Genomic DNA, 27,500 nt, shown 5'->3' on the forward strand with positions numbered 1-27,500 from the left:
TTTACGTACACTGAATAACGACGATAGTTCATCAAATAACATAATACAGTGTATTCATTTATATGTAATCATGAGTACACACATCCACACAAACATATAATGTATATATTGTATATAATATGTATACGTATATATATTTATATATACATATATATGTACTACATACACACACCTATCTTATATATATATATATATATATATATATATATACACACACACACATACATTATATGTGAGTGTGGGTGTGTGTACTTATGATTACATATAAATGAATACATTCTGCATTATGTAATTTGCTGAACTATCATCCTTATTCAGTGAAAGTAAATCATCAAATTATTTTATGGTCATTCTGAAATAAATGAAGAACCTGGGATCATATTCTTTGTTTTGGATACGGTCTTTTGAACATAACGTAAGCATGTCATTTCCCCCACTTCCATACTGATACTGAATGAACCGGGCGGATAACCGTCATAGTAAGTGCGGTCACCACGTTTTGAATATGCGCGGGTTCCGCCTCGTGTGAACGGGGCCTTACAGTAGACATAAGTTGCTAATTTAGTCAACGCAACCGTTCACTTACGAAGGTTGCTTACCTGAATGTATCATATATCTAGAATGACAAATCTGATTTAAAGCAGAAATAAGGACAAAGTATGCACCAAAGAACTAAATAATGCCAGATTGAGTGAAAAGAGATTGATGGAAGACTAAGAAAAAACAAATTAAACAATAGGCAGGCTAAATATGATTTTAAAATCAAATCAGGATGAACCTGCATGCCAAAGTAGGATGACACATTATTTTAGGATAATCTGTATTGATATACTACAGATGTGAATGACAGTTTCACTTTAAAACTAACTCTAAAACATTATATTGGTATAAGAAGATAGCTTTGACCAAGAGTCAGACAGCATGCTGAAGAGAGTCAGAGTGAGAAGTGATATCTTACTGGAAATCATATAGATTAGATAACGATGATGATATGGGGATCGCTGGGACAGGTCCATACCACCCTGGGAGAATAGTACCTGGAAGTGTTAGCTGGGGTCTCGTTGGACACCAGAGGTGTTGAGACTGTAAGCTGGAGATGAGTGGAGTTTTATGGAAATGACAACAGAGAATGGACATGAGTTGTGTCATTCAACAGAGGCCCTTTGACTTGGACATGATAATGACGAAAAATTTACCTTTGCAATTGCCTTTCTGTAAAAATTCATATGAATATAATAATAATCATTAGAGATTAAAGGATGGGGATCAGAATAAAAATAGAATAACAGTGAATAGCAACAACACTACATGGCTGTGATATATATATATATATATATATATATATATATATATATATATATATATATATATATATATATATATATATATATATATATATTATATATATATATATATCAATTATTCTTCTTACAACAGTGCAACCAATGTTTATTAATAAAAAAATAATTCTATTAAATAAGAGGCATGAAAATACTAACGAATTCTCTATTAGGAAAGATGTGAAGCCGTCAACACGATGAACGACGACATCATGCAAGAGGTAGGAGAGGCTCTGCCTGGACTTGAAGCAGGAGAAAAGGGAATCAAAGCTCTAGACAAAAAGGATCTCGTAGAGGTGAGGGTCTTGAATAAGCCGCCAGATCTCGTCCTTGCTGTTATGGAACCCATTTGCCTCCTCCTGAATGTTAAGTAAGTGCTCAGTATTATTGGTTGGTTTTCTTTAAATGGTATTCTCCTATCCTTAGAAAATTATTACGTTGTAATACCACGCTGTGTAACTCTTTGTGACAGGCTGCCAAGTGTAATGAAAATTTTCAAATGCAATTTACTTTTATCAAACATTTTTCCACAGTGAAAAAAAAAGATTGAATTCAATCCATTCTCACAATGAACTACATTTTGAATGTTAGGTTAGACTGGACAGCCATGAAAACGTTACTGGGTGACCCGGCAATGACCAAAAGGCTACTTGAAGTTGATAAAGACAACATCTCTGATGCTACTCTTCGGAAGATACAGAAATACACATCGAGCTCCAAATTTGTACCTGATGAGGTAGGTCATTCCATAAAACTGTTAAATCCTAGCATTTGCTTTGTTGGAATTTTAACACAGGTTAATCACAGCTGTTGTTAATCCATACAGATGAATCTGACATACTGTGCATCTTTTCACTGACTACCAACAAAGAGACACTACAAAGAACAGTAAAATGACATTCTAACAGTCTCCTCTATTCTCATGAGAAGTTTAATGATAAAAAGTTATTTTGGTGGTTTTATTCCTGTTGTGACCATTCTGTGATGTGGCCATCGTGACCATTTGGCCATCCTTATCACGTAGTTGAATCACTGGAATTTCATAAGTTCATATTTGGTGCAAATGTTATTTTGTTGGGCATGCTGATACGAGTCGCTTCATGGTTTCTTGTGTGTCTTGTTTCAATTTTATTTTTGTTTTTTTATTTATATTTTCTGTACTTCTCAGTACTAGGCTCCTTTCCCTATTAAGGCCCATGGGTTCTAGCTTTCTGCTTTTCCAAACATGGCTATAATTAGGGAACAAAACAATGTGAAATACAGAGAAAGCCAGACACAAGCTTAGAAAAATAGTTTGTTTCTATGTAGCGGTAACCTAAATCAAATTTATAATTGTAGCCATAGTATAAGAATAAATGATTTCCAAAATAGAGGAAGATGAAACATTATGAACCTTGAAAATGTTCCTCTTTCTTTAACTCGACTCAAACATCACAATTAATATAACCCTGTAACCAACTTTAACATTATTGTTGCTATGAAGTGTTATTGCATGATGGTTTCTTAGTTATTAATCTTAATTAATAACCTTTTAATATCAAAATGATCTATTATCCTTTAACAGGTGGCAAAAGTGTCAAAGCCCTGTAAACCACTGTGTGCTTGGCTGAAGGCTCTGGACCATTATGCTCAAGTTCTACGAAATATTGAACCTAAGAAAATCAAGTAAGTTACTTCCAGTCAGACACAGTCTAGTCAGTTCAGTTACCACTGAATCTTCATTCTTTATTAGTTTATATTTTAAACACTAATGTGAGTTTGACCTACTCAATCTGACAAAGCTTGAGAACCTTGTTTCACTCCTAATGAATTATAACTATTGCTAAGGCCTGAGAACTGAAGCTTAAAAACTGCACCAAATACAAAAACTAACCGAATATTACAAAGAAAATGTAATTAGTTACTGCCGATACCATTTGCTTAAAGGACTGTTCTATGTTGTGGCAATCAATGTGATAGAGGTGAAAAAGCAGGGGGCGCAGGAATAGGAAGGGCAAAGAATGATTGTATTAAGGGTAGCTGAAAGATAGAGTGATAAAGGTTGGAGCGACAGACAACTCTAGGGACAGATAACTGAGAGCAATTGCATTAGCGTGAGAATTTTATGGAGTATACTTAGCATAGCATAAATGCCTTGACTGAAAAGGGAAAAGAAAATGGGAAAAAAGCAATTATCTTCGAATAGTCCGAATTTGTCTTTGAGTTTAGAAAATATGAAGGGCTGCTATGATAGCTAACTTAACTGCAAAGGCAAAAAGGACAAAGGTCTGTTGAAATCTGTTCTGAAAAAGGTTTAAACTATGTAGTTTGAATGTTTAAATCGTGACGAAGATTATGCATAAAAAAGTTGGAAAAGCATAAAATTAAGGAAAAGTGCCTGTTAAATGTATATGTACGGAGCAGGCAGAAGAGCAAATTAATAGATGTGATGGGAGAAGAGGAGTGGCTAATAACATATACGTTCAGCGTTTGGTCAAATAAACCTTATACTAGATACAAGTTCCTGCGAAATGGCAAGCTAGAGAACATATGATAACATCCAACATAAGCATTGAAAACTTTTGTCAACAGCCATTTAAGACTAGATAATAGGGGGGTTACAGGAACTGGAAGCTAGTATGTGGAATGACTAGATCTGCCACTGCAACATTCACCTACAGGCATATTGTAACACTGGCAATTCTCCAAATTCTGCAAAAAGAACCTATTCTAGCTAACATACAAAATATAACTGACAACTTTCAAGCCAAGTATCCAGCGGTAGATACATAATAATTTTTTAAGAAAGCACGCTGAACTTTGTTCAGAGCAATCAAGTTTTCTGTACAGCGTAAATTGTTACCTGAAACTCTCAGCCTCAGATCCATGGATGACTTTAACCTTAAATAAAACAAGTAAAAAATGCGCCGAAGCTTTTTAAGCTCAATAGGGTTTTCTGTACAGACGCTGAAGCGAAAACTCAAGGCCACTGAAAATAGAACTACCATTTAGTGGTCTCACTATAATTCTGTATAAGACACGGCCTACGAAACTTCAACCACGGCACTGTGGTGGCCTGCCCTATATCATTGCCAGAAGCAAGATTATAGCAAACTTTAACCTAAAATAAAATAAAAACTACTCAGGTCTGAGGGCCGTAATTTAGTATGTTTGATGTTTAGATGGTGGATGATCAACACACAAATTTGCAGACGTCTAGAATAAGTTTTAATTTTTTAAGATCAGAGGGCGGCCAGAAATCTGCGGATAGACAGACAAACCCAGCACAATAGCTTTCTTTACAGAAAACTAATCAAAACTACTGAGGCTAGAGGGCTGCAATTTTGAAAGCTTCATGATTGGAGGGTGGATTATCAAATCACCAATTTGCAGCCCTCTAGCCTAAGTAGTTTTGAAGATCTGAAGCAGGACAGAAAATGTATGGAAGGACTCAATAGTTTTCTTTAAAAGAAATATAAAAGCAGCACTAGAGTAAAAAATAATCATACAAACTCCATGACCAAAACCTGTGCAATTCTAAACACTAGCAATTCAACAAAGCGCATTACAGACATCCTTGCCTTTGCCATTGCGAAACAGAAAACTAAGTCACATCTGATTAACTCCAGCAGAAGCATTCAAACATTTGGTCAACAGGCATTCAAGACTTTAGATAACAGGGGAGTTATAAAATTTGGATGCTGTGGCATAACTAGATCTGCCACTGGAACATTTAGAAACAAACGTACTGTAACACTGTTAATTCTCCCAATTCTACAAAAAGAACCTTTTCTAGATGACTTACGCGTGGTTTTCACACAAAAACGAGAAAAAATTGCTTTGGCACGATCGAGTTTTCTGTACAGCATATAATGCTGCCTGAAACTAGGCCGCAGCTCATGAAAATTTCAGCCACGGCCCGATGACGGCCTGTGTATATGGCACCTACATCAAAGACAGACTCACGATCATGGCTAATATTATCATAAAATGAAATAAAAACTACTGAGGCTAAAGGGCTGCAATTAGGATATTTGATGATTGAATGGAGAATGATCAAATCACCAATTGCAGCCCTCTAGCCTCAGTAGTTTCTAAGATCTGAGGGCAGATAAAAAAAAAGTGTGGACAGACAGACAAATAGCATCTCAATGGTTTTCTCTTACAGACACAGAGAACTAAAGGCAGCACTAAAGTCAAGACTAATCATACTACAAACCCTCATAACAAGAATCTGCGAAAAGGAAAACTAAGGAACAATCAATTAACTCTAGTACAAGCATTCAAAGATTTTATAGAACGGATTTCAAGACTTTAGATAATAGGGGAGTTGTAGAATCTGGATATTACTATGTGCCATGATTAGATCTGACATTGCAACATTTAGCTACAGATATACTGTAACTTTCCTAATTCTCCAAATTATGCAAAGAGAACCTCTTCCACCTGCGACACATTATATTTTCACTCAAGGCCTGGTGCTGCCGTGGGTTGTTGGCAACTGTAGAAAAGCCAGAGGAACGATCATGGCAAAATTTTACCTTAAATAGAATAAAAATTTTACCTTAAATAGAATAAAAACTACTAAGGCTACACGACTGCAATTTGGTATGATTAATGATTGGAGGTGGATTATCAAATCACCAATTTGCATCCTTCTAACCCAAGTATTTTGTAAGATCAGACAGAAAATGTGCAGAAGGACTGAGAAACAGCCATCTCAATACACACCTTTCTTTTATAGAAAATTAAAAGAAGTACTAAAGTCAAGAATAATCATACAAACTCCATAACCAGTTCTGTACAATTCTAAACACCACTAGCAACTAAAGAACTGCATTACAAACACCTAGGCTTTTGCAGGCGTTCATGACTTTAGATAAAAGGGGAGTTATAGAAACTGGATGCAATATGGCATGACCAGATCTGCCATACACACTTAGCTACAGACTTACTGTAACATTGCCATTTCTCCAAATTCGGCAAAATACCCTCTTCTAGCTAACTTACAAAATATAATTGACAACTTTGAAGCCAAGTAACTAGTGGTTTTCACACAAAAAGTAAAAAATGCACCGAAGTTCATTCAGCGCAATTGAGTTTTATATTCTATACAGTGTATAATGCTACCTTAAACTCTAAGCCGCGACCTATTCATAAACTTTCGGCCAAAGCCCGCTGGTGACCTGATTTTTTTTGTCACCTTTAGCAATGCCAGATGCACTATCATGGATAACTATAGTCTTTAAAAAATTAAAACTAATGAGCCTAGAGGGCTGCAATGTAGTGTTTGATGATTTTAGGGTAGATGATCACATCACTTGCAGCCCTCTACCCTCAGTAATTTTTTGAGATCTGACAGCTGACTGACCAATAGCCATCTTAACAGTTTTCTTTTACTGAAAACTAAGAGCAGCACTAAACCCACCACTAATCATACAAACTGCATGACCAGAATCTGTACAATTCCATACAACACTGGAAATTCAAAGAAATGCATTCTAAACACCCAAGCCTTTGCAATTGTGAAACAAGCAATGGCACATTTGATTACCTATAGAACACGCATTGTACCATTAGGTCATCAGGAACTGAAGGCTTTAGATAATATGGGAGTTATAGAAACATTATCCTATAACTAACTATATCTGCCACTGGAGCCTTTAGCTACAAACATACAGTAACATTTCCAATTCTCCAAAAAGAATCTCTACTAGCTAACTTACAAAATATATCTGACAACTTTCGAAGCCAAGTAACCAGCGGTTTTTACACAAAAACAAGTAAAAAATGTACCGAAGATTCTTTGGCACAATCGAGTTTTCTGTACAGCATATAATACTGCATGTAACTCTCAGCAGCAGACCATTAAATTTTAGCTATGGCCCACTGGTGGCCTGTACTGTTAGCAAAGCCAGAGGCACAATCATGGCTGACTCTAAGATTTAAAAAAAATAAAAGCTATTGGTGGTAGAGGGCTCCATTCTGTTAGTTACGATAATTTCAGGGTGGATGATTTAAATCCCAGATTTGCACCCCTCTAGCCACTTTTATAAACCAGTCAAATTCAGATGTAGTTTATTAGATCTGGAATACAACCGTCTCACAAACTTGACACATTCTGATTATGCAGTTTTTAAGATCTGAGGACAGACAGGAAAAGTTTGGGGGGACAGACAAATACCCAACTCAGTAGTTCTCTTTAAAAGAAAACTACAAACAACACTAAAGTCAAGACTAATTATATAAAGTCCATGACCAGAATCTACGGAAATCTATACGACATACGACATAGGAAATTCAAAGAAACGCAACACAAACATCCAGTCCTTTGCAAAACAGCAAACTAGGGAACATTTGCTAATTCTCCAAATACTGCAAAAAGAACCTTTACTAGCTAACTAACAAAATATAACTGACAACTTTGAAGGCAAGTAACCAGTGGTTTTCACACAAGAACAAGTAAAAAATGTGCCAGTTTCTTTGCCGCAATCGAGTTTCTGTACTTCATATACTGCTGCGTTTAACTCCTAGCTGCAGCCCATGAAACTTTCAGCCAAGGCACGCTGCTCATTTGTGGTTTTAGCATCTACAGCAAAGACAGATGCACGATCATTATTAACATTACCCTTAAATATAATCAAAACTAATGAGGCTAGAGGGCTGCAATTAGGATATCTGATAATTGAAGGGTGGATGATCAAATCACCAATTTGCAGCCCTCTAGCCTCAGTAGTTTTTAAGATCTGAAGACAGACAAAAAAGTTTAGACTTACAGACAATAGCCATCTCAATAGTTTCCTTTTACAAAAAAAAAAAAATTAGCAATAAAGTCGAGACTATAATCATGCTACAAACTTCATATCCAGAATCTGAGAAATTCTATACAACAATGGAAATTCAAAGCATTTGTTAAAGCGAAACGGCAAACTAGGGAGCAAATGATTAACTCTAGCACGAGTATTCAAAGATTTTATGAAAAGAATTTCAAGAATTTAGATAATAGGGGAGTTATAGAAAATGGATACTATATGGCAAGACTAGATCTGCCATAACACATAGCTAGAGACGTACTGTAACTTTACCAATTCTCTAAATTCAGCAAAGAAAATGTTTACTAGCTAACTTACATAATATAGACAGCCACTTTTAAACCATGTAACCAGCAGTTCACAAACAAAAGCAAATAAAACATGCGCAGAATATTCATTGAAGCAATCGACTTTTCTGTAGAGCGTATCATGCTGTAGGAAACTCTCGGCGGCGGCCAATATAACTTTCATCTATGGCCCGGTGCTGCCCTTTGTTGTTGGCACCTACAGCAAAGACAGTTGCATGATCATGGCTAACTTCACTCTTAAATGCAAATAAAAACTACTAAGGCTAGATTACTTCAGTTTGGAATGTTTGATAATTGGACTGTGGATGGTCAAATCACCAGTTTGCAGCACTCTACCCTCAGTAGTTTTTAAGACTTTCAAGGACAGACAGACAAATAGCCATCTCAATAGTTTTCTTTTACAGAAAACTAAAAGCAGCACTAAAGTTGAGACTAACCATACAAACTCCATGACAGAATTCTATATAACACTGGAAATTTAATGAAGTGCATTACAAACACCCGGGCCTTTGCAAATACATAACGAACTAGGGAACACTTGATTACCTCCAGCACAAACATTCAAACATTTTGTCAACAGTCGTTCAAGACTTTAGATAATAGCGGACTTATAGAAACTGGATTGGCCACTGAGACATATAGCTACAGACGATCTGTAACATTGGCAATTCTCCAAAATATGCTGAGAACTTATTCTAGCTAACTTACAAAATATAACTAGCAACTTTGAACCAAGTAAACAGTGGATTTCACAAAAAGTAAAAAATGCCCAGAACTTCCTTTTCAACAATAGAATTTTATGTATACCATACATTGCTGTATGAAACTCCCAGCTGTGACCGATGAAACTTTCAGTCAAGTACCGATGTTGGTGTTTGTTGTTGGCACCTATAGGAAAGGAGAACCAACTTTCACTGCTTACTTTAACCTGAAATACAATAAAAACAAATGAGGGTAGAAAGCTGCAAGTGGGACTATTTGATGATTGGAGAGTGGATGATCAAATCACCAATTTCCAGCCCTCTAGCCACATTAGTTTTTAAGATCTGAGGCCAGACATAAAAAGTGTGGACGGAGGGACAAATAGCCATTTCAATGGTCTTCTTTTACCGAAAACTAGAAGCAGCACTAAATACAAACTCCATGACCAGAATTTGTGGAATTCTATGTAACACTGGAAATCCAAAAAACTGCTTCATAAACACCCACGCCTTTGCATGGCAAACCGGCAAACTAGGAAACAATTGACCAACTCTAGTACAAGCATTCAAAGATTTTATGAAGATACTATGTGCCATGACTAGAACTGCCACTGCAACATTTAGCTAGAGACGTACTGTAATTTGCCAATTCTCCAAATTCTCCAAAGAAAACCTCTACGAGCTAACTTACAAAATATAACTGACAACTTTGAAACCAAGTAACCAGTGGTTAAAAAAAGATTAAAAAGCGTGGCTACGTTTCTTTGGTGCAATCAACTTTCCTGTACAGCATATAATGCTGTATGAAACTCTCAGCTGCGACCACTGAAACTCTCAACCACAGTCTGGTGCTGTAAAATGTTCTTGGCACCTACATCAAAGCAAGACACACGATCATGACTAAATTTTACATTAAATAAAATATAAAATACTGACGCTAAAAGAGTACAATTTCGTATTTCATGATTGGAGAGTGGAATATCAAATCAACAATTTACAGCCCTCTGGCCTCGGTAGGTTTTTAAGATCTGAGGCAAGACAGAAAATGTGCGCACAGAATGACAAATAACCATCTCAATAGCTTTCTTTTACAGAAAAATAAAAGCAACACTAAAGTAAAGACTAATCATACAAACTCCACGAGCAAAATCTGTGCAGTTATTAACAACACTAGCAATTCAAGGATATGCATTACAAACAACCATGCCTTTGCAAATGCGAAGCAGCAAACTAGGGAAACATCAGGTTAGCATTCAAGACTTTAGATAAAAGGGGAGTTATAGAAACTAGATGCTATGGGGCATAACTAGATCTGCCACTGAGATGTTAATCTAAACACTTACTGTAACATTGCCAATTCTGCAAATTCTGAAAAATTAAGCTCATCTAAAAACCTTACGAAATGTAACTAACAACTTTGAGCCAAGTAACCAGCTGTTCTCACACAGAAGCAATTTTTTAAAAATGCACTAAAGTTCCTTTGGCGCAATTGAGTTTTTTTCCGTACAGCGTATAAGGCTGCCTAATACACTCAGTCGAGGGCCATTCAACTTTCCGCCATAACCCGATGGTGGTCTGTGTTTCTGGCCCCTATAGTAAAGCCAGACACAAAAACATTGCTAACTTTAACCTTCAAAAAATTAAATCTACTGAGTCTAGAGGGTTGTAATTTAGTATGTTTGATGATTGGATGGTGCATATCACAAAATTGCAGACCTCTAACCTCATTAGTTTTTAAGATCTTACAGAGGACAGACAAATAGCCTTTTCAATAGATTTCTTTTAAAGATGAATAAGAGCACCACTAAAGTCACGACTAATCATAAAAATCCCTAACCAAAACCTGTGTAATTCTATACAACACTGGAAATTCAAAGAAATGTATTACAAACACCAAGGCCTTTGCAAATACGAAACGACAATCTAGGGAACATTTGATTAACTCCAGCACAAGAATTCAAACATTTTGTAAACAGGCATTCAAGACTTGAGATAATACGGGAGTTATAGAAACTGGATGCGACATTTACCTACAGATGAACTGTAACAATGACAATTCTCTAAATTCTACAAAGAAAACCTCTTCTAGCTAACTAACAAAATACTACTAAAGCCAAATATCCAGTGGTTTTCACACAAACATAAGTAAAATTCGTGACGAAGCTTATTCAGCCTAATCAAGTCTTCTGTACACCATATAATGCTGCTGCACCCATGAAACTTACACCCTTGGCCCAGTGAAGGCCAGTTTTCTTGGCACCTGAAGCAAAGCCAGATGCATATTGTGACGAGGTACCAAGTATCTGGTTACTACACTTACCAATCATTAATTGTTACCTCACAACAGCAAGACACCTGAACCTTCATCACAGGTAAAATACGAATGAATACTCTAAAGGCAACAGTGATTCCTTAAACAACTTACCAGTATTGTAGAAAATCAGACTAAGTTCATCAAAACAAGTGTGAGGTAATCTTATATGTAATTAAATTAATTAAAGGGCATCACTCCATCAGCAACTTTTAAAGTCTAAGTATTTCCCTGATTTCAAAACTCTAAATACTTCCCTGGTTCTAACTCACTTCAAGTAAATTGAAGGAAAACAGCTCAATTACCACTCTATGTTTCTACCTCTACAAAAATATACTCATATACTGGTGAAAAATTAAACACTTATAAAAATTTATTATCAACCTCAAAATTTATAAGTGAAATTCACAATATCAGGGAAATTTACCGTTACTTGAAAACAAAGCAAAGTTTAATTAATTCTTGAATTAATTAAGTAAAATTAAATCAAAATTAATTTATCACAAAATTTAAGAAAATTGATTAATTAATCGAAATTCAAAAGGATTGGGCAATAATCAAAATTTGGAAATTAATTCACAACAATAAAACTTGAAAGGAATTCTAAGTAGATCAAAATTAATTCACAATTGTTAAATTCAATTAAATGTGCAACGATTAAGTAATGAAAACAATTAAGTTAATTAAATTGTGAATGCAAATGAAAAAGCATCACAAAAATATGGAAAATACCAAATTTGTAAAAAGCACTAATCACACACAATATAAAATAAAAACACACTTCAATAAGAAAATGGATAAATACACAAAAAATCACTTCAATAAGAAAAATGGATAAATGCACAAAAAATCACTTCAAATGAAACAAACACAAAACACAAAAATTTGCAATGTGTAAAAATTGAAATAGTTCCACCCAAACCACTGTAACTATTAGTTGCAACTAATAAATCTTGTAATAACATTACCTTGGTACCAATTGTTTCTGCTGCAGCTAGCTCCAAAATTTCATCACACAATTCACAATACTTCAAAAAAAGAAAAGGCACCGTTACACACTTGTACAAGTGTAACGGTGCCTTTTCTTTTTGTTCAGATTCCACAATAAACACTAGATAATACTAAATATCTCTAAGAAATATGGTATCTAAAATTCAAATCTTTACATTACGTTAATATAAAATCATATATGGTGCATGAGAGAGAGAGCGAGAGAGGGAGAGAGAGAGAGAGGGGAAGATGACCTCAGTACGCCGGGGATTCAATGTCTGTAATGAGCGATCCCTCTCTCTCTTCTTTGTATGGGAGAACTTCAAGAGACTGGCGGGCTCAAATCGTTTTGGACACATAGTTCAGCTAATATGATAAAAATTCTCTTTCAAAACAATATCTAAAGAGAAATAGAAATTACAATCACAAATAACATTTATTTCTTACGTGATTTAAGTATTTTAATATGAAAGGAATAATGATTTACAAAAAAAGCAACACTAAATGATGTCATTCCCCAAAGATGACGTATGCTTAAACAGAAGGTTCTAGAACGATCTTACGAAAAGATGATGCAATGCTATAGGAACAGGGTGGGATCTTCACAGGCCTTTTCGACTAAGAAGTACGCATCTGAAACAGACTCGAGCGAGTAAGACTGACATGTTATGAAAACAAAATGGAGACCTCGAGCTCCCCTTTATCTTGAGCGATGACAAGTTATGGAAACAATTTCTAGCTTGGAACGGACTAAGTTAATCTCTCTCTTTTTTCACATTCTATGTTTTATTCTTTTAAATTATGTTGTGCGAAATCTGAAAAAGCAGCATACAATAATATCCTTAGCTAATTTTACTTTTAAATAAAATAAAAACTACTAAGTCTAGCGGTCTACAATTTAGAATGTGTTACGATTGGAGGGTGGATGCTCAAAGCACCAATTTACAATCCTCTAGATCATTAGTTTTCAAGATCTCAGGGCCGACGGAAAATGCGTGGACAGAGACAAATATACATCTAAATAGTTTTCTTATACAAAAAACTAAAAGCAGCACTAAAGTGAAGACTAATAATACAACCGCCATTACCAGAAATTGTGGAATTGTATACAACACAAGAAATTCAAAGAAATGCTTTACAATCACCCATGCCTTTGCTAAAATCAAACTGCAAACTATGGAACATTTGATTAACTCCAGCACAAGCATTCAAACATTTTGTCAAGAGGCATTAAAGAATTTAGATAATAGGGGTTACAGAAACTGGATGCTGTGGTTGAGTGATTGATTGTTGTCTAATAAACCTGGCGTCAAAACATCAGGTTATTGACATAACTAGATTTGCCACGAGGACATTAAGAAACAAAAGTACTGTAACATTAATAATTCTCTCAATTCTACAAAAGGAACCTCTTCTAGCTAACTTACAAATTATAGCTGACAATTGTGAATCCAAGTAACCATTGGTTTTCACACAAAAATGAGTACAAAATACAACTGAATTTCATGTAAACCATATAATGCGGCCTGAAACTCTTAGCCTCAGCTCATGAAAATTTCAGCCACAACCTGGTGTTCAACTTTCTTCTATGCACCTACAGCAAAGATAGATGCACGATCATGGTTAACATTACCCTAAAATAAAATCAAAACTACTGAGGCTAAAGGGCTGCAATTAGGATATTTGATGACTAAAGGGTGGATGAACAATTCAACAATTTGCAGCCTCTAACATTAGTAGTTTTAATTATTTGACTGCAGACAGACTATAAATGACCATGCCTTTCCAAATACGAAACAGCAAACTAGGGAACACTTGATTAACTCCAGCACAAGCATTCAAACATTTTGTCAACATGTGTTCAAGACTTTAGATAACAGGGGAGCTACAGACTTTAGATAACAGGGGAGCTACAGAGTTTAGATAACAGGGGAGCTACAGACTTTAGATAACAGGGGAGCTACAGACTTTAGATAACAGGGGAGCTGAGCGATATGTAGCATGACTAGATCTGCCACTGCAACACTTAGCTACAGACGTACAGTAATTTTGACAATTCTACAAATTCTGCAAAGAGAAACTCTTCTATAACTTATAAATCTATGACTGACAACTTTGAAGCCAATTAACCAGCGATTTCCACATAAAAAAAAGTAAAAAATGCGTCGACATTTCTTTGGCGGAATTATCTTTTCTGTAAAGCAAATAATGCTGTATGAAACTCTCATCTGCGTCCGATGAAACTTTCAGCCATGATCCGGTGCCAGCATGTGTTGTTGGCACCTATAGCAAAGCCAGATGCAAGAACATGACTAAATTTTACCTTAAATAAAATATAAACTACTGAGGCTAGAAGACTGCAATTTCGTGTGTTTCATGATAGGAGGGTGGAATATATCACCAATTTCAGTCCTCTAGCCTCAGTAGTTTTTAAGATCTGAAGCTGGATAGAAATTGTTTGTAGGATTGACAAATAGCCATCTCGATCATTTTCTTTTAAAGAAAAATAAAAGCAACACTTAAGTAATTACTAACCTTACAAACTCCACAACCAAATTCTTTGCCATTATAAAAAACACTAGCAATTCAAGGAAATGCATTACAAACAACCATGCCTTTGCAAATGCAAAACAGCAAACTAGGGAACATCTGGTTAACTCCAGAAGAAGCATTCAAGACTTTAGATAATAGGGAAGGTATAAAAACTGGATACTATGGGCCATGACTAGATCTGCCACAACGTCATTTATCTAAATGCTATCTGTAACATTGCCAATTCTGCAAAATTAAGCTCATCTAACTAACTTACGAAATGTAACTGACAACTTTAAGCCAAGTAACCAGTTGTTCTCACACAAGAGCAATCTAAAAAATATGCGTTATAAAGTTCCTTTGGCGCAATTGAGATTTCCATGCAACGTACAATGGTGCCTAATACACTCAGTAAAGGGCCATTAAACTTTCAGACATAACCCGATGTTGGTCTGTGTTTTTGGCACCCATAGCAAAGCCAGAAGCACAATCACGGCTAACTTTAACCTTAAAAATAATCTACTGAAGCTAGAGGCCTGTAATTTAGAATTTTTGATGGCTGTAGGGTGGATGATCATATCACAAACTTGCAGCCCTCTAACCTCATTAGTTTTTAAGATCTGACAGAGGACATACAAATAGCCTTCCCAATTGATTTGTTATAAAGATAAATAAAAGCATCCCTAAAATCACGACTAATCAAAACTCCCTGACTATAGTCTGTGTAATTCTATATAACACTGGAAATTCAAAGAAATGTGTTACAAACACCAAGGCCTTTGCAAATACCAAACGGTAATCTAGGGAACATTTGATGAACTCCAGCACAAGCATTCAAACATTTTTTAAACAGACAGTTATAGAAACCGGAAGCTATGTGGAATGACTATATTTGCCACTGCAAAATTTACCAACAGTTGTACTGTAACAATGCCAATTCTCTAAATTCTACAAAGAGGACATCTTTTACCTAACTTACAAAATATTACTGACAACTTGGAAGCCAAGTATCCAGTGGGTTTCACACACACATAAGTAAAATTCATGACGAAGCTTCTTCGTCATAATCGAGTTTTCCATACCCCGTATAATGTTGCCTGAAAATTACAGCCACACCCATGAAACTTACACCCACGGCCCAGTGAAGGCCAGTGTTCTTGGCACATGTAGCAAAGCCAGATGCATATCTAGCAGTCTAGAATTTGGAATTATTTAAGATTGGAGGTTGGATGCTCAAAACACCAATTTACAGTCCTCTAGCCTCATTAGTTTATAATATCTCAGGGCGGACAGAAAAAGTGTGGACAGAGACATATAGCTATCTAAATAGTTCTTTTACATAAAACTAAAAACAGCACTAAAGTGAAGACTAATGATACAACCTCTATCACCGGAAACTGTGGAATTGTATACAACACAAGATATTCAAAGAAATACATTAAAATCACCCAATCACCGGAAACTGTGGAATTGTATATAACACAAGAAATTCAAAGAAATGCATTAAAATCACCCAGTCATTTGCTGATATCGAACTGCAAACTATGGAACATTTGATTAACTCCAGCACCAGCATTTGGATGGTGTGGCATAACTAGATCTGACACTAGGCATTCAGAAACAAACATTCTGCAACAGAGTTAATTTTCCCAATTCTACAAAAAGAACCTTTTCTAGCTAACTCACAAAATATAACTGACAACTTAGAAGCCAAGTAACTAGCAGTTTTCACACAAAACCTAGTACAAAATGTGCCAAAGATTCTTTCGTGTAGACCATATAATGTTGCCAGAAACTCTTAGCCACAGCTCATGAAAATTTCAGCCACGGCCTTGTCCTCACCTGTAATTGGCACCTACAGCAAAGACAGACGCATGATCATAGCTAAAATTACCCTAAAATAAAATCAAAACTACTAAGGCTAAAGGGCTGTAATTAGGATATTTGATGATTGAAGGTGGATGAACAAATCAACCATTTGCAGCCAGCCCCTAATCTTAGTAGTTTTAAAAATCTCACTACAGACATACAAATAGCCATTGAATAGTTTTCTTTCACCGAAAAGTAAAAACAGCACTAAATTCACGACTAATCCTACAAACTCCATGACAAGAATCTGTGCAATTCTATACAACACTGGAAATTCAAAGAAATGCATTAAAATCGACCATGCCTTTCCAAATACGAAACAGCAAACTAGACGACACTTGATTAACTCCAACACAAGCATTCAAACATTTTGTCAACAGGCGTTCGGGACTTTAAGATAACAGGGGAGCCACAGAAACTGAGCACTATGTAGCATGACTAGATCTGCCACTGCAACACTTAGCTACAGACGTACTGTAATTTGGACAATTCTTCAAATTCTGCAAAGAGAACCTCTTCTAGCTAACTTACAAATCTATGACTGACAACTTTGAAGCCAATTAACAGCGATTTTCACACAAAAAAAGTAAATTATGCGCCGACATTTCTTTGGCGCAATCTTCTTTTCTGTAAAGCATATAATGCAGTATGAAACTCTCAGCTGCGTCCGATGAAACTTTCAGCCATGGTTCGGTACCAGAATATGTTGTTGGCACCTATAGCAAAGCCAGATACACGAACATTACTCAATTTTACCTTAAATAAAATATAAACTACTGAGGATAGAAGACTGCAATTTCCTATGTTAAATGATTGGAGGGTGGAGTATGAAATCATGAATTTTCAGCCATCTATTCTCATTAATTTGCAAGATCTGAAGTCGGACGGAAAATGTGTGGATGGATTGACAAATAAGTTATCTCGATAGTTTTTTTTGACAGAAAAATAAAAGCAACATTAAAGTAAAGACTAATCATACAAACTCCACGACCAAAATCTGTGCAATTATAAACAACACTAGCAATTCAACGAAATGCATAACAAACAACCAAGCCTTTGCAAATGCAAAACAGCGAACTAGGGAACAACTGATTAACTCCAGCTTAAGCGTTCAAACATTTAACAGGCATTCAAAACCTTATATAATAGGGGTTTATAAAACTGGATGCTTAGGGACATAACTAGATCTGCCACAACGACATTTATTTAAATACTTACTATAACATTGCCAACTCTGCAAAGTCTATAAAAAGAGCCTCATCTAACTAACTAACGAAATATAACTGAAAACCTTGAGACAAGAAACCATCTGTTTATATAAAAAAAAAGAATAAAAAATGCGCTGAAATTCCTTTGGCGCAATTGTTTTTTTTCCATACAGCGCATAATACTGCCTTAAAATACTCTGCTGCGCATTACACTTTCAGCTACAATCACATGGTAGTCTATGTTTTTGGCACCTATAACAGAGCCAGATGCACAATCATGGCTAACTTTAACCCTAAAAAAATTGAAACTACTGAGATTAGAGGGCTGCTATTTAGTATGTTTGATGATCATATAACAAAATTGCAGCCCCTTAACATCTGTAGTTTTTAAGATCTGACAGAGGACAAACAAATGACTCTGTCAATAAATTTCTTTTAAATATAACTAAAAGCAGCACTAAAGTCACGACTAATCATAAAAACACCCTGATCAGAATCTGTGCAATTCTATACAACACTGAAATTTCAAAGAAATGCATTACAAACACCAAGGCCTTTGCAAATACCAAACGGCAATCTAGGGAACATTTGATTAACTCCAGCACAAGCATTCAAACATTTTGTAAACAGGCATTCAAGACTTGAGCTAATACGAGAGTTATAGAATCTGGATGCTATGTGGAATTACTATATCTGCCACTGCGACATTTACCTACAGATGTACTGAAGACTGCCAATTCTCCAAATTCTGTAAAGAGAACCTCTTCTACCTAAATTACAAAATATAACTGACAACTTTGAAGCCAAGTATCCACTGGTTTCCACACAATCGCAATTAAACATAAAAAGCTGTGTGAAATTTACAGTAGCACCCATGAAACTTTCACCCACGGCCCGGTGCTGGCGTGTTCTTCGCACCTGTAGCAAAGCCAGATCCATATCCAATGCAAATTTTAATTCTTTAAAAAATTAAAACTATTGAGGCTAGCAGTCTACTACAATTTATAGTCCACTAGCCTCCTTAGTTTTTATATCTCAGGGCGGACAGAAAAGCGTGGACAGACAGACATATAGCCATCCAAATATTTCTTTTGCAGAAAAATAAAAGCAGCACTAAAGCGAAGACTAATCATGCAAACTCAAATAATAGAATCTACGGAATTATGTAAATCACAAAAAATTCAAAGAAATGCATTTAAACAACCAATCCTTTTGCAATTATGAAACTTCAAACTATGGAACATTTGATTAACTCCAGCACAAGCATTCAAACATTTTGTCAAATGGCATTCCAGAATTTAGATAATAGGCGAGTTATAGAAATTGGATGCTGTGGCATAACTTGATCTGCGACGAGGACATTAAGAATCAAACATACTATAACATTATTAAGTCTACCAATTCTACAAAAAGAACCTCTTCTAGCTAACTTGCAAATTATAACTGACAATTGTGAAGCCAAGTAACCAGGGGTTTTCACAAAAAAACGAGTAAAACATACAATCAAGTTTCATGTAAATCATATAATGCTGCCTGAAACTCTTAGCCTCAGCTCATGAAAATTTCAGCCACAGCATGGTACTCGACTTTGTTGTTGGCACCTACAGCAAAGATAGTCGCATGAAAATGTCTAACATTACCCTAAAATAAAATAAAAACTAATGAGGCTAAGGGGCTGTAATTAGGATATTTGATGACTAAAGGGTGGATGAACAAATCAACAATTTGCAGCCCTCTAACCTTAGTAGTTTTAAAGATCTCACTACAGATACACAAATAGCCATTGAATAGTTTTCTTTCACCGAAAACTAAAAGCAGCACTAAATTCACGACTATTCCTACAACCTCCATGACCAGAATCTGTGCAATTCTATACAACACTGGAAATTCAAAGAAATGCATTACAAACGACCATGCCTTTCCAAATACGAAACAGCAAACTAGGGAACACTTGATTAACTCCAGCACAAGCATTCAAACATTTTGTCAACAGGCGTTCAAGACTTTAGATAAAAGAGGAGCTACAGAAACTGGGCGCTATGTAGCATGACTAGATCTACCACTGCAACACTTGGCTACAGACGTACAGTAATTCTGACAATTCTTCAAACTCTGCAAAGAGAACCTCTTCTAGCTAACTTACAAATCTATTTCTGACAACGTTGAACCAAATTAACCAGCGATTTCCACAGAAAAACGAGTAAAAAATGCGCCGACGTTTCTTTGGCGCAATCACCTTTTCTGTAAAGCATATAATGCTGTATGAAACTCTCATCTGCGACCGATGAAACTTTCAACCACAAAATTAAAGTCAAGACTAATCATACAAACTCCACGACCTAAATCTGTTCAATTATAAACAAAACTAGCAATTCAACGAAATGCATTACAAATAACCATGCCTTTGCAAATGCAAAACAGCAAACTAGGGAACAACTGATTAACTCCAGCTTAAGCATTCAAACATTTAACAGGCATTCAAGACCTTATAAAAAAAGGGGTTATAGAAACTGGATGGTTAGGGGCATAACTAGATCTGGCACAACGACATTTATCTAAATACTTACTGTAACATTGCCAACTCTGCAAAGTCTGCAAAAAGAACCTCATCTAACTAACTAACGAAATATAACTGACAACCTTGAGACAAAAACCCAGCTGTTTATAAAAAAAAAAAAATTTAAATGCGCTAAAATTCTTTTGGCGCAATTGATTTCTTTTTTCATACAGCGTATAATGCTGCCTAAAAAACTCAGCCGCGGCCCATTTCACTTTCAGCTACAACCAGATGGTAACCTGTGTTTTTGGCCCCTATAGCAAAACCAGATGCACAATCATGGCTAACTTTAACCCTAAAAAACATTAAACTACTGAGATTCGAAGACAGTTATTTAGTATGTTTGATGATCACATAACCAAATTGCAGCCCTTTAACATCAGTAGTGTTTAAGATCTGACAGAGGACATACAAATAGCCTTCTCAATAGATTTCTTTTAAAGGTAATTAAAAGCAGCACTAAGTCATGACTAATCATAAAAGCACACTTATCAGAATCTGTGCAATTCTATACTACACTGAAAATTCAAAGAAATGCATTACAAACACAGAGGCCTTTGCAAATACCAAACAGCAATCTAGCGAATATTTGATTAACTCCAGCACAAGCATTCAAACATTTTGTCAACAGGCATTCCAGATAACAGGGGAGTTATAGAAATTGGATGCTGTGGCATAACTAGGTCTGCAACGAGGGTATCAAGAAACAAACGTACTGTAACCAAGATAATTCTTCCAATTCTATAAAAAGAACCTTTTCTTAACTGACAACTTAGAAGCCAAGTAACCAGTACAAAATGTGCCAACGATTCTTTGGCACAAAACAGTATCCTTTAGACCATATAATGTTGCCTGAAACTCTTAACCGCAAGATCATAGCTAAAACTACCCTAAAATAAAATCAAAACTACTAAGGCTACAGGGCTGCAATTAGGATATTTGATATTGGAAGGTGGATAAACATATCAACAATTTACAGCCCTCTAACCTTAGTACTTTTAAAGATCTGACAGCAAATAGAAAAATGGCCATCCTAATAGTTTTTTTCGCCGAAAACTAAAAGCAGCACTAAAGTCACGACTAATCCTAGAAACTCCATGACCAGAATTTGTGCAATTCTATACAACACTGGAAATTAAAAGAAATGCATTACAAACGACCATGCCTTTCCAAATACGAAACAGCAAACTAGGGAACACTTGATTAACTCCAGCACAAGCATTAAAACATTTACGCAACAGGCAGTTATGTCTTTAAATAACAGGGGAGCTACAGAAACTGGGCACTGTGTAGTATAACTAGATCTGCAACTCCAACACTTAGCTACAGACGTACTGTAATTTGGACAATTCTTCAAATTCTGCAAAGAGAACCTCTTCTAGCTAACTTACAAATCTATGACTGACAACTTTGAAGCCAATTAACCAGCGATTTCCAGTTAAATGATGCTTTATCTAACATCGTAATAATTATGATATCTAACATCTCAATACTTATGGTATCCTTATGATTTGACACCTGAAATCAGGCATGTTATCATTTATTCCTTGACTTCTCACTTACTGTTTGTTATCCGTCAGAGAGAGAGAGAGAGAGAGAGAGAGAGAGAGAGAGAGAGAGAGAGAGAGAGAGAGAGAGAGAGAGAGAGAGAGAGGTAACGATAGTGCAAAAAGCTTGAAATGAAAACATGGAACGGAAAAGGTAGCGCTTGACATTTGTATACCATGAGAGAGCTATTCATTTATTTGATCCTGAAGTATTTGTTCCTTTTTTACTACATCCTTTATGCTACCTTCTGTTGTTCTTGACTGTTTTACTATTATTTGAAGGCTTCCTATTCTCTGGAGTGGTTACTTTCCTTAAACGAAATTGTTTACTGGCCCTACTCAATGTATCTCTAGAATATCAGGCTCATCCAAATCTGAACCAGATCAATCTTAAAAAAGAAATAACTCAAAATATGCGGAAAATCAAACTACTGCACTAAAATGGCTCACAACTGTCTTTTCAGGCTTGGTGAAGCAGAACGCGACCTCAACACTTTACAACTGGAGCAACGACAACTACAGCAGCAACTGGGCCAATGCGAGAGAGAACTCAGTGAACTGCAGGCGAGATACGAGGCCTGTGTGTGCCGACGACAACAACTTGAAGGTGGTATTAAACGGGCAACGGCGCGGCTCCAGCGATGTACCAGACTCACTACCGTTCTTGCCGATGAGGACTCCAGGTGGTCAGCTAAAATTAAGGTAAATTTATTTATTATAAAAATAGTTTAACCAGACCACTGAGCTGACTTTCATCTCTCATAGGGCTGGCCCGAAGGATTAGATAAAATGCCAGGTCTAGGCCAAAGGCCAGGAACTGGGACCAAATAGGTCATGCAGTATAATAAACAATTAAAATTAAATAAAATACGGCACAGAGGCTTTCATACTAGAACACAAACAGGCAATAAATACATTTACTCACGTTTCCATACATACATACTAAAATGGTATTAAATTAATAATAAGTCAAGAACCTTTTAAAATTTTTATCTAAAATTCATTAATGGTTCTGAGATTTTTGTATCTTTATTATATACTTATTTTCATATTTTATTAATCAAATCAAAGTTCCTTAGAAACGTCAAAATCGGAACCACTGAAAATATGAAAGATTCTGACAAAATTTCTTTTATTGCTTTACTTCCAAAAATTGACAGTCTCTGCTGGTCATACTTTGGACACTCGCACAACATATGTCTGACAGTTATCAACACCTTGCACTCTGAGCACTCCGGAGCAGGGTCACGTGGGCTGCTCATCAAGTGCCCATGTGTCAGACGAGTGTGGCCTATACGTAGACGTGTCAGGATTACTTGTGTGTATCTCTCTCTCTGATATACGGAACTCCATTTCGTAAAGTCAGGTTTAATTTGTTTTAGTTTACTACTTTCAGGTTCTTAATTCCATATTTCCCTTATGTAATTTATGGAGTAAAAACTTAATCTGTTGCACAATATTATTTTTGGGATTATAACTTTTAATGGCTTCATAGCGCTTCTAGAGTCGCTATAAATGACAAAATAGTTAAAGGAGTGTTCTAAGATTATTTTTATGGTCGATGTTATTGCACATAACCCCACTGTAAATCCTGAGACATTATTGGGAAGAGAGAACTGGCATGTGTTATCCATGGACACTGCAGCATATCCCACTCGGTATTCTGTTTTGGATCCATCTGTATATATCGCATAATGTGGACCTTTTCGGTTTATGTGCTCTATTGTATGTTGTCTATGATGTTCTGGGGTATAGGAATACTTTTTTGATAGATATTTCAATTTTGTGCAAATTTTTATTTTTTTCATATTCCAAGGAGGAGGTAATTTTACTAATGGGTCGTTGGATATCTATATTCAGTGACTCAAACAATCCTCCTGATCTAACTGGAAAAGGTGGTGAATGATTGTTGATAAATACATCCCTCAGTTCAAATAATTTTTTGGTTGGGGAATCACATGACTGAATTCTTATGGCACTTTTCATCGTTACTAACTCTCTATGGAGAGAGAGAGGTAGTTCACCACATTCAACCTGTAAAGAAGAGGTTGGTGATGATTTGAAAGCTCCTGTACATATTCTAAGTCCTTCATTATGAACTGGGTCTAACATTTCCAGTACTGTGTTTGAAGCTGAGCCGTATATTTCGCTTCCGTAATCAATGACAGACAACACTGTTGCTTTATAGTAATGTAAGGGTTTGTCTATCAGCTCTTCAAGTAGTGTTTGATAATTTTCTAATTAGATTCAATGCTCTTTTACATTTTGATTTCACATATGTTATGTGGGCATTCCAGTTCAAGTGAGTAACAAATACTAATCCCAAAAATTTTGCAGTTTGGCCAATTTGCATACTTTGATTTCTAATTTTCAAATCTATTTCTTCACCTTTCTTCCATATCTTATTTTTTATAAAATATGACAGCTTGAGTCTTATTTATGGACAATCTAAATCCTACAGATGAGGTCCATTCATCTGTTTCTATTATAGATTTGTAAATGATGCGCTCTGCATGTTTAATACGAGATGCTGAATAATATATGACAAAATCATCCATATAAAGGTTGCTTTTAATTCTGGTGGGTAGATTTTTACTAATTTCATTAATTGCTAAAGAAAAGTGTGCGCCATTGAGGACGCTTCCTTGTGGAACACCATTTTCAAGTGGGAATGTTCTGGACAAAGCATCATCAATTCTCACCTGAAGATTTCAATTTGTCAGAAAACTTTGGATGAACATAGGTAAATGTCCACGGACGTTGTTGTTTTGTAAAGTTTTTAATATAGGATACCTCCATGTAGTATCATAAGCCTTTATTTTCTCGAATGTGCCATGTTAGTCGAGTATTTACCATCTTTTCAAGTAATTTGCATAAGCAACTTGTTAAGAGATATTGGTTGGTAATTATTTACATTACTTGGATCCTTTCCAGGTTTGGGGATACGAATTATTATAGCTTTATGCCATTCATCAGGATATAAATTCCAAAGCCATATATGTTTATAAAATTGTAATAAGTATGACTTTGCCAAAGGTGTTAAGTGGTCGATCATCTCAAAACAAATATTGTCACCTCCAGGAGCAGATTTATTGCTGTTCGAGAGAACATATTCCAAATCTTCCATATTACATTTTCTATTATAATATATATTTTCTTGTGTTTCAAAATTTATTGTTATTAGTTCCACATTATTTTTCTTTGTGCGGAAGTGTTCATCTAAATTTTTATTGCTACTTATATTTGCTAAGTTTTCTCCTATTATATTACTTATTTCTTCTGGACTGGTAAAAGACAATCGTCGTTTTAAATTAACAATATATAAGGAAAACATTCATGTTTGCCAAACACTTGCTTAAAATACGAAAATTAATCATCATGAAGACCCTAAATAAATAAGAAATCGGGCAAAAGTAATATATTTTCACAAATATTTTTCTGGTTATACCAAACTTCCGTCGATTTTTTCAGCTTTCATCATAATTGTTATGGGAACACAGGCAATGTACTTCGTTGATTAGTAATGAACGTTGTAAAAAATATATTTATCATTTCAATAAATTTTACTGCGAAAGATATGTCAGTCAGTCATTCATAAAAAGTACGTGCAGACTGCAGCTTGAAAAGAAATACATGATAAATGTTTTAGTAATCACGTCAAAATAGATTTTAAGATAATCTTTTTCATTTTTATAGAAATTAAAAAGCAATTATTTCTATTCTTTCGCAAAGAAATATAACTTGACAGTTCATTCAAAGTTCTAAAGATAAACGGTCACTTTCGATTAAGCAAATCTACATTTTTCCCTGCCGGATTATATTTTTTGCCGAGTTCATATCCGAAAAGATAAAACAAACTTTCAATCCTAATTAAAATCTCCTCACTCCCGCACCGTCAATTCTACCACCAAATTCTAATGTATGAAAATGTACTTCATATTATCCTATTTTACAGACACTGATGGTAGAGGCGGAGGGAGTATACGGAGAATGTACAGTGAGTGGAGTGGCCGTGGCTTACTTCGGGTCCCTCGAGCCTGCCCTCAGAGAAAGCCTTCGAAGCCTTGTCATTCAGGTTCTCCTTGAAGACGGCGTAGTCACACCATCGAGACACGAGTGAGTCCGGGATCATTAAGAATGTCCTCATTAATAATGACTAACCCCGCACAGCAATTCCAGATCAATTTCGTAATGGATCTGCTTTAAATCTGAATCTATGCACGATGAGGCAAAAACCTTCCTCCAGTGAATCTCTTCTTTCTGTTCGTTTCAGTCTCGTTGAAACGCTATCCACTCCGGAGATCAGGGAGACCTGGGAAGATGCAGGACTCTACAGAGACTCGTCTTGCTTCCTGCAAGCAGCCTATGCCTTTTCGGCGGTCAGGAGGCCGCTTGTCCTTGACCCAGATTTCGTGGTAAGTTTCAATCCTACAATGTTTCTAAAACCTGTTTGTCAGCTCTAAGTTAGATAAAACTGATGAATATGTATATAATTTTTTTAACTTTTTTTTTCTTCTAAATAACAAAACTACGAAAATTTCAAATAAGCTAACACTGGCTTTTTCTCAGAAGTGCTAAATTTTCATAGTCATCACAAATTGCAAGAATAATAAAAGTTAGATAATTAGCTATAGAGAATTTAGATTATGGAATCGAACGACTTAAAAGTTCCCTAACTTCTGGTATGCAAATATTCAACATACATTTTTTTTACCAAGCTCAATGCTAGGTCATACAGACTTCCCGTTATAGGAATTTAAAAAAATGTTTAGTCTTCCCAAACAGCAATAGCTATACCATTCATTAGAACAGGGTAATCACTGACAATACAATGACCAAAACGTCTGAGTATACTGCGTAATATAGACCTTTCTGGCTCATATGTTCTACTGTACTATGTTGTCTGTGGTGTTCTGGGATATGAGTGTAATGATTTGATAAATGTTATGTGCAAATTCTTAATTTAGTCCAAGCAGAAGGTAGTTTTGCTACTGTACATATATGTATGTGTGTATTACACACACACACACACACATATATAAATATATAGAGCTAGATATATATATATATATATATCTATATATATATAATATATATATATGTATTTCATATATATGTATACATATATATGGTATACATATATATGTTACATATATATGTTATAATATATATGTATATAATCTATATTATATAAATATTATGGTATATATATATATGTATATAATATATATTATATAATATATATGTATATATAATATGTCATATATATATATGTATTATATAGTATCTATTTATATGTATACTGTCTATATATATATGTATAGATATATATGTAATCTATGTCAG

At 35.4% G+C, this 27,500-nt stretch overlaps 1 protein-coding gene across 1 annotated transcript in view; it reads left to right on the forward strand.

The window, feature by feature from the left end:
- LOC135199647 (dynein axonemal heavy chain 6-like) overlaps positions 1-27,500 on the forward strand; it is a 159,546-nt gene that overhangs the window by 30,455 nt on the left and 101,591 nt on the right. Inside the window, exons 18-23 of the mRNA XM_064227804.1 lie at positions 1,514-1,710; positions 1,932-2,076; positions 2,905-3,005; positions 22,619-22,856; positions 26,110-26,270; positions 26,401-26,569. Of these exons, the coding sequence (XP_064083874.1) occupies positions 1,514-1,710; positions 1,932-2,076; positions 2,905-3,005; positions 22,619-22,856; positions 26,110-26,270; positions 26,401-26,569 (1,011 nt within the window). The remainder of the gene's footprint in view (positions 1-1,513; positions 1,711-1,931; positions 2,077-2,904; positions 3,006-22,618; positions 22,857-26,109; positions 26,271-26,400; positions 26,570-27,500) is intronic.

This window comes from Macrobrachium nipponense, chromosome 26 (genome assembly GCF_015104395.2).
Source record: "Macrobrachium nipponense isolate FS-2020 chromosome 26, ASM1510439v2, whole genome shotgun sequence".
NCBI classification, from domain to species: Eukaryota; Metazoa; Arthropoda; class Malacostraca; order Decapoda; family Palaemonidae; genus Macrobrachium; species Macrobrachium nipponense.